This window comes from Cuculus canorus, chromosome 6, assembly GCF_017976375.1.
Source record: "Cuculus canorus isolate bCucCan1 chromosome 6, bCucCan1.pri, whole genome shotgun sequence".
Taxonomy (NCBI): Eukaryota; Metazoa; Chordata; class Aves; order Cuculiformes; family Cuculidae; genus Cuculus; species Cuculus canorus.
In genome coordinates, this window is record NC_071406.1 from 42,243,195 (window position 1) to 42,251,989 (window position 8,795).

General features: G+C 42.4%; 1 protein-coding gene and 1 long non-coding RNA gene across 5 annotated transcripts in view; one reads left to right on the top strand and one right to left on the bottom strand.

The window, feature by feature from the left end:
* Positions 1–6,678, bottom strand: part of LOC128852601 (uncharacterized) — a 57,974-nt gene extending 51,296 nt beyond the window's left edge. For all 4 annotated transcript variants that reach the window (XR_008450580.1, XR_008450579.1, XR_008450578.1 and 1 more), the window contains exons 1-2: positions 6,558–6,678; positions 4,493–4,648 (exon numbers count right to left, since the gene is read on the bottom strand). This is a non-coding gene — a long non-coding RNA (uncharacterized LOC128852601). The remainder of the gene's footprint in view (positions 1–4,492; positions 4,649–6,557) is intronic.
* On the top strand, positions 4,203–6,444 carry LOC128852600 (helix-loop-helix protein 13-like). Its single transcript, XM_054070716.1, has 2 exons — positions 4,203–4,662; positions 6,407–6,444. The coding sequence occupies exons 1-2, from the start codon at positions 4,203–4,205 to the stop codon at positions 6,442–6,444; spliced, it is 498 nt and encodes a 165-aa protein (XP_053926691.1).
* Positions 6,679–8,795: the final 2,117 nt, after the last annotated feature.

The window sequence follows — 8,795 nt, forward strand, 5'->3', positions numbered from 1 at the left end:
AAGAAAAAGAAAGAAAGAAAAAGAAAGAAAGAGAAAGAAAGAAAGAGAAAGAAAGAAAGAGAAAGAAAGAAAAAGAAAGAAAGAAAAAGAAAGAAAGAAAGAAAGAAAGAAAGAAAGAAAGAAAGAAAGAAAGAAAGAAAGAAAGAAAGAAAGAAAGAAAGAAAGAAAGAAAGAAAGAAGGAAGGAAGGAAGGAAGGAAGGAAGGAAGGAAGGAAGCCATTTTGCCAGAACTGGGAGGTTTCGCTGACTCCACTAAAAAAAATCACCGAGAAGGTACCCCAAGGTGAAATAAGACCAATGGGTCAAGAGGAGAAAATAACCTTCAGAATAACCTCAGGAGACCCTGTTATCTTTGCGATGCAGCCACAGAGTAACAGTTTTCTGTTGCTAAAGCACTGGCATGATAAAGAACTGCATTGGAAACATCCCCCAAAAGCTTGCTTTTACCCAAAATTCTATGAAATAGGCAAAATCACATAGTCTGCTCTGGGTGGATTCATTTAGATGACAGAGAAAGCAGGACAGGACTGAGGAAAGTAGTTCCCCGCGTGAATAGGGAAAATTATAAGGGGAGATGTAGATATTTAGGTTTGGAAGAATTCAATCCCAAATGCCCATGGTTCCATTGCCTATTATAAACAAACCCAGGCCAAAGTTTGCGACTCAAGAATTTGCTTTTATTAGATACTACTGATTAAAAATGACTGGCAACCAAATATTATCTCTGTGTGCTACTGGGTCTGAAGAGGTTTTAGGGGAAATGGTGCTTGAATAGATCTTGAAATGATACCAACATGTCATAATCAACAATGGCCACTTAGTGTGGTGCCCATGCTACCTCATTCCTTGTGGGGGACTCCTTCACCCACATTTTCCAGACAGGTGGAGAATCAGCCCAATTAGTTGTACATTCCGTCCCTCCCTGTTGAACTGAGTTGTAGAAACACCGGGAGCGTAACAGGTCTGAAGTTAGGGTAAGGGCTTTTGGTTCATATGAGGGATGGGAATCTCAAGCTTCTTTCCTGAGACTTGACCTCTCTCATAGCCATCTTGCTAAAGGGAAATCTTTTCTTGCTTTTCTCTCTTTCTTCCCCTACCCTCCCCCCTTCTGCTTTGTCCAGAGTCTCTCCAAGAGAGCCAGATTTCCCTTGAACACACTAAAAGTAGGCTTGCTGGAACATCTGCTCTCCATCTGTGAAGCCAGACATATCCGCAGGCAACACTATTAGCAATGATGGATCTGGAAGGGAACATTAGGCACTGAAGAAGCATCTGCTGAGAAAGAGGAACCCAGAACATAAAACTAATGATGTTATTTGCTGAGCAGCTTTGTCTCTGCCCATTACTCCCAGTGGACAACTGACTTCTCCAGAGCCCCGTTCAGAAGATCTGCTGTTCTCTTGCTGATTTCAGTATTTTCAAATCTCTTGCATTCGTGTGTAAGGTGGCCAAATCAGCACTACCAAGTGCTCAGTTAAACAGTGACGGAGAAGCCTTAGGGATACCTAAAGGGGAATCTGAAATCTGGGAACTGCAAAGCAAGCACTGGGGGCCAACGATACAGCAGCAACGATTCAGAGGTGTTTTGGGTAGCAGTGGTGCAGTGCGCAGAGGTAGGGAGTTGAGGCAGGAAGGCTTTTGTGGGCCTGTTCTCTGCATAGCTGAGCCCAAATCTGCTTGTAAGTGTGTAGAAGGGACCGCTGGGATCTAACATGCAGTCCCGCTGCCAAGCATGGGGACTGTAATAAGCTTTTTTTTTCGGGATCACTTTTGGTACGTGACACTGGGAAACTTACGCTGATATGTTCTTAAAGAAACCGTTGCAGAACGAACTCCACAGTCATTGGCCCAAGTTCAAGCCTCAGCTCTGCCATGTGTGACTGTGGCAATTCTTTTTTTGCCCCTCCTGCATCATCTCCTGCCCTGCAACCAGGTTCCTTGTTGGGATCCACCTGGAGCAGAAGCTGTCCATCACTACAGACTTTCACAACACCAATATTTTGTTGTTGGGTGTGTTGGTATCATGACAAATTATTTATCTTGTACAAAACCAGTACAAAATTTGTGCCCTGAGCTGACCAGAGAAAGCAAGACATATTCTCACTATTTGTTATCAGCCCTACATTTTTGGACTTGGTTTTCTCCTTTGCCAAGCAGATTTATGGATAAAGGTTACTTGTTCAATCTGCACGATAAGAAGAGAAAAAGCCAGTCCTAGTGTTTCGTACACTGCAATCCTCTCACATTTACTCTTCACAACAATCTTTCCCGCAGCCTGTTTTCTCTTGCCTTAAATTTCCTGGAGCAGGTAGAATTGCCACAAGGCAAAATCCCAGATTACTAAGAAGCATGATTAATAGACTAAACCTTGTCCTAAAATAAATCCTTCTGTTCACAGGGCAAAGCTACCAGGAATGTGTCCTAACTCACTGTTAGATGGAGGACCTGACCATCTGTTTGTATCCATTGAAAATGCACGTCATTTTCTGTTCTCTGCCTCTTTCTCTAAAGCTATTTAGGTTTGTGCTTTCAGCTGTCCTGTCAGGAAGCTGTCTGTGGATCATAAACTTATCAGTAGACATCTCTTGAAACTTCACACAGCAGCAGGACATGAATCTGCACATGAAGTCAAGCATTTGATTAAATATCTTGATAAAAGTTCTTCACGACATGCTTCACGAAAAGCATTTAAGCTTTCTCTAACTTCAAACATGTTTCCATTACGTTAATTTAAGTCCCTAAAATAGCACACAAACTGTTTCTGAATGAACTTAAAGATTGGCTTAAGCATCGTGGAAATTTCAAAGAGACTGAAGCACCCACTTATATCATGCATTTGCTTTAAAAGTTCTGGTGATGCTTAACACCTTCCGCCCCATTTATCCAGCATCACAGGGATTCTGGACACCTGTCACTCTCCCAGTTTCCAGCACTTCTCAAGATGTGGCCCATCTGGTCAGCCATTCCAGGACTGCTGCCTCCACTGTGGTTTTTACAGCTGCTGTTAATTTCCAGTGATTAGGATGGTCTGAGGTGGGCACTGAATTTCTGTATTGCCCACAAAACGTGCAATTTAAGTGTGAATACAAAAACTACAGTAACCAAACAAAGTGACATTGGCTTACTTCATATGAGGTACCACCGTGTTCTAATTTAACACAGCAGCACACCCAACCATTCTCTTACCCCAACCATTCTCTTGCCAGAAGTACAGAAGATGCCACTAGCTTCTTCTGTTAAAGAGGGCAGAATCATGTGCTTCTGACAGCATTATAATAGCATTTTGTTTGTCCAGGCACAGGAGAATGTGAGACTATTAACACTTTGCCAAAAAGATAAAGGACTATTTTGGTTTTTTTTTACTCCAGACACTCCTAACCAAGACCAACAGCAATAACAACAAAATCCCTGTGTGAATCCTACTCTAAATAGCAAGTGGAGAGACTGAACTTGTGGAAGAACTCAATAAGTGTTTCAATGGGTTTTTCCTGGAGAAAGTTAATAGAAAATTCATTCTCTCATTACATTCATTCATATTGTTTTGTAGTCAACAGCTATTAAAAAGAGAAGCACGTGTACTAATTAGGGTTGAGCAGAGAAGAATAGGATCATTCTCCTGCTGAGGAGCCATGAAGTATTTAAACCATGACTCCCACTTGGATTTGCAACTGGGGAAACTTTCACAATAGTCTTCCTCAAGGACACAAACAAGACTTTTCCTCTTTTTACGGTGAGAGAGGGTGTTAATGAAATTAGAATCTCAGCCTGGAGAAGAGAAGGCTCTGAGGAGACCTTATAGCAGCCTTCGAGCATCTGAAGGGGGTCTACAAGACAGCTGGGGAGGGACTTTTTACAAGGGCACGTAGTAATAGGATGAGGAGGAATGGCTTTAAATTGGAGGGGAAAGGATTTAGGCTAGACGTTAGGAAAAAATTCTTCACAATGAGGGTGGTGAGACAACGGAACAGGTTGCCAAGGGAAGTTGCGGATGCCCCCTCCCTTGAAGTGTTCAAGGACAGGGTGGATGGGGCCTTGAACAGCCTGATCCAGTGGGAAGTGTCCCTGCCCATGGCAGGGGGGCTAGAACTGGATGGCCTTTAAGGTCCCTTCCAACCCAAACCATTCTGTCACTCTATGATTTTCCTGATAAGCCGTTTAGTCTGAAGTTGCAAACATTTCTCTTAGCTTGCGTGCTACAGAGGATGGAGGAACTTTGTTACGGCTTCGAGCTGGAGGAATCCATACCTGAATTTCTCTTGTGGGACCAGGTGGACCCCAGTGCTCAGCTGGACAACCTTCTCCTGGACTGCTCCTCCTTGGCCGCCCCGCCGTCCCCTTGGCCGGTGGCCGCCGCCCCGCAGGCGGGGGGTGCTGAAGTGGACAGCTCCTCCCCGCCCCCGCCGCCCCAGCGCCACGCGGCCAACGTCCGCGAGAGGAAGAGGATGCTCAACATCAACTCAGCCTTCGACCAGCTCCGGTGCCGCGTACCCACCTTCCCGTACGAGAAACGCCTCTCCAAGATCGACACGCTCCGGTTGGCCATTGCCTACATCGCGCTCCTTGGTGACATCCTTCTTTCCGGGTCCGATCCCAAATCCTACGTGGAGCAATGCCTGAAGAACGGTTTGCAAAGTCAACATCAGGCAACCTGGAATACAAGTGGTGAGTGAGTGAAGGGTTGTATTTTCAGGGATCACTGCAATGCTTTGGATTGCCAGTGGGTGTGAATTGGTCTGATTGCTTTTGATCATCCACTTGTCATATTCAAATGTCATATTCTGACAACACACAACTTACCTTCGAAAAATAGTCGCTGAGTAATTTCACAATTAAAACAAAAATTCTTTTAAAAAAATTTCTTTTAGGGAACCTTTTCTTAAAAAGCAAGCAAGCAAGAAAAAATCAACTTACTAAGCTCATAGGAATTATTCAGGGAGGGCAGGGATAGGATATGGGGCAATGGTTTTAAACAGAAAAAGGGTAGATTTAGATTAGATTCTGTGAAGGTTTTTTTCACTGTAAGGGGGGGTGAGGCACTGGCACAAGTTTCCCAGAGATGTCATGGATGCCCCAGCCCTGGGAGTGTTCAAGACCAGGTTGGATGGGGCTTTGGGCAACCTGATGCAGTGGGAGGTGTCCCTGCCCATGGAAGAGTGATTGGAAGTGAATGGGCTTTAAAATCCCTTCCAACCCAAACCATTCTATGATTCTATAATTCCTTTTACAAACAAGATTAAAGAATTTGTTTATTTTCAGAGTGTATTTTAGATTTTTTTTTTAATCTGTAAAGTTGTTCTTTTTTAATGCAAGATGATGGAGCATGTAGATATTTTCTTTACTTACTTTACATTTTCCTGTACCTGACTGAGAAAAACACCCGGCTTTGAACACAAACAGAATTTTAGTTCTTAAAATGCGTAGGTTCAAGTAACCAAAGGTTTCTCAGAGATATTACAGTTTAACGCTAAGAACCAGGATATGCAAGACAGTTCACTCCAATTTTAGGTTTGTTTCAAAGTATAGGGGAACAATTTTCAATTCACATTCTATGTAATTATTTATATCCTCAAGTGAAGGAGTGTTATTTGGTTTTCTCTCTGCCTTTTACTCAAACCTGACTTGTGGGGGATTGAACTTTGTGCTTGTTTCCACCACAATATGTTGCTTCATCAGTCCACTGTACGGTGAAGATGGGAAATAACCAAAGTTCCTAACACAGGGCTTCAGGTCTCAGATGGAAAGCAATAGGTCTTGCGTTACTAAGTAGTGTAGGGATGAGCAGAGTGGTATTTCCAGTAGTTCTTGGCACTTTGCATTATAAGTTAATTAACCCCCTTTCAAATCCCATCTCCTTGCAGTAGCAGTTCTTTTGGATTTTATCACTTTTTGGAAATGGGTCTTGAAGCATATCAGCCTTCAAAAAGTACAGCATAGGAACAGAAGTGATTGCAAAAGAATATTCCCTTTTCATTTCACAGGGAAGTGTCAAACAGACAGCGCCTGTAGGGGAAAAGCAATCAGTTTCTTTAAAGGAGAAGTTAATTAAGTCTTTTCTCCTTTCCTACTAATTTCCATTACGTACATGACTAGGAAAGTGAATCAGATATACTCCGACCACAATTCTCTCAAGTACTGAGAACATTTATATTTTATTTTCCAGCTGCCTCCATCTTTAATAGATAAACAGGTTTTAAAACAACACAATTTGCTTTCGCAGGTGTCACCTCTATTGTCAGGCTTCTAGTTAACTAGCATTTCTGAAGAGCCCCACTTGTAAAGATCTAAATGAATGAGGCTGCTTTTCTGGAGAGGCTGAGTACTTGTTAAAGGCTAATTTAAATGTTTTTAAATTCATGTGCTATGTCTTTACTTTGTTTTCCTTTCTTTCTTTTTTTTCTCTGTGCAGATCTGACAGCCCGTCTGTCTTGGGTAAAGTGGGATTAAGTGGTACACAAAACAAACATCTTTAAAGGGAGCATATTGCAATACCTGATGATCTGACTGCTGGGCACCGGCTGTTAAATTCTCAGTACTGCAAGAAAAAGCACAGCACTTACAATGTTCCTTCTTGTCGCAGATTGCTTTCTCTCCACGTGTCCAGCATCCAGCCTCTTTTGGTGTTACTTCATTGTGCAGGACCTTCTGCTTCTCTTTCTTCTAGTTTCTCACACACTTATGGACTGCTCTCGCATGAAAATAACAAAACGGATTAAAACTTAGTGTCACTACAATAACAGCAATGCCATTTTCTCTTCCATTGAATGTGAACTATATTCAAATCACATTTCCCGCGCGCAGGAGAACCTAATCCTGACCACAAGGGAAAACTACGCACCACCTGCTGCAACCCATTGCTTATCTTAAGACATCCAGGGCTGTAACTGCAAAAGTCAGCAGTGACTTAAAGCACAGAGACCCTGAAAGGCACAGTTCTCAGGAGATGAGACAGAGGTCTTTCTGTCTGTGTGCCACCCCCCAAAATTTCTCATGCCTCTCTCCCAACACAACAACTTCAAGAGGGCTGAGTCCAAGGCATTTTGGTATGGAAAGGCTGATAACTGTAAGCACTTAGGCACCATCTCCTCTACATCCCTCCCACACGTCAGCCTAAACGCAAAGACAGCAGCTGGCTTTTGACATTTTTACAGTAATGTTTCTGGATTATGATTTCTTTACACAAACGCCACTGACTTTCCCAAACATTGGGAAGGCTGATAGACTCTTCCAGCACAAAATGTCACTCACATTCCCCCTGCAACAAAACAGAGTGGAGAAGCAGTGTGTTCACACTTGGTATGTGATCGCCAAAGAGGTGTTTCTGTGGAATAGCCAGCCCATTCCTCAGCCCGTGGTAACAATAAAGGTTTTAAGATTAGCAAAAATGGAACCATTAAGAACAGCCTATAGCTTTTATCTCATTCTCTTTCATAATTATAGGGTAAAACCTGAGTGTATCCTGAAGTTAACGTTGTGTTTACCTATTGAATGCATTTTTTTCCTTGCCAGTCCTATACTGTAAGGGCTCCGAATCAACTGTTTGGTAAAGAAGAGCCATTGTACATCTTACATACCTGTGTAACACTCTGCTAGTGCACCTGGAGATCTCAAACCTTTCTATCTTAATCCGTATCATGGTATTTCTTAGCAGGTAGGATGCTAGATCTAGATAAAAGAGAATCTATTTATTTTGGTGTACTGATTAGTTCTTCTCTAAGCAAAACCAGGTCAGGGATTGCTCTGGTTGAGCTCTGATGGTTTTGGGCAGAAGTGAAAACGAATAGGGGCCTTAGAGGGGAAAACTGAAAAGAATCTCTTTACTTTTTCAATGTTTCCGTCAAAACAGAAGGGAGAGCTTCAACTCAGATGCAACAGTGTGTTTTAGTCAATTTAGAATAAAACACTTCACCTCAAACTTCTGGCTCTCTTTGTTTTTTCACCTACTTAAGATGCTTGGGTGAAGTTTTAAAGGAGACAGTGCCTGAAATGTGATACTTTAAAAAGAAAAAAGACCACCTGAAAATGCAATTTTCCATTTTTTACCTACTCCTCTGCTCATTTTGGTTTTAAAAGTCCAAACAGACAAAAAATCCACAACGACAATAGCTACTGAAGTAAATGATACATAGCTCTACAATCTCTAAAATATGACATCATTGGTTTTGTCCAAATACGTCACTCTCCTTTGCTAGAAATGCACCAGGTCCTTGTTGTGGTTTGAGCTAAACTGGAGTCAGTTTTGTGACTAACTCAGTTGCTTTAAGTAACTTCATTCTCTGAAAGCTAACTGCATGTTTTTGAGACAGTGTTCTTCTCTAAAGTGATAACAAACAGGGCACTGGCATGCAAAAAGGCCAATGCTTGTACTCATCACTACAGTAACCAAGGCCATACTCAAGTTGGTGGGAAAGGGCTGCACCTGCAGGGAGAGGCAGACAGGACAGGTAACCTCAAACTAACCAACAGGGTACTCCATCCCATCCCATATATGTCATACTTGGTATAAAAATTGAGGAGAGACCATGAGGATCTCACCTCTCTTTTGTGATGGCCGATGTCCAGTGAGGACCTCATCTGTCTGTTGCTCCTGATCCCAGATCTGTGTGTTCCCGAATTCAGTTCCTGAGCCCAGCTCCCTCCTGGCCATGGACGCATTCTCGTGTGTCTGCTCTGCAGCATTTGTGGTGATGCACAGTCATTGAGGAGTGCGGACATGACCTCAAATTTGTACATATTTAATTACTTTCTAATTATTTTCATCATTATTATTATTATAATTTCATTAAAGCTGTAGCTTT

What these genes read in the sequence shown, in the direction of transcription:
- LOC128852600 (XM_054070716.1), top strand. Translation starts at nt 4,203, where the DNA reads ATGGAGGAACTTTGTTACGGCTTCGAGCTGGAGGAATCCATACCTGAA. An exon ending in GGCAACCTGGAATACAAGTG is followed by an intron (nt 4,663 to 6,406) that starts GTGAGTGAGTGA and finishes TTCTCTGTGCAG; the next exon opens with ATCTGACAGCCCGTCTGTCT.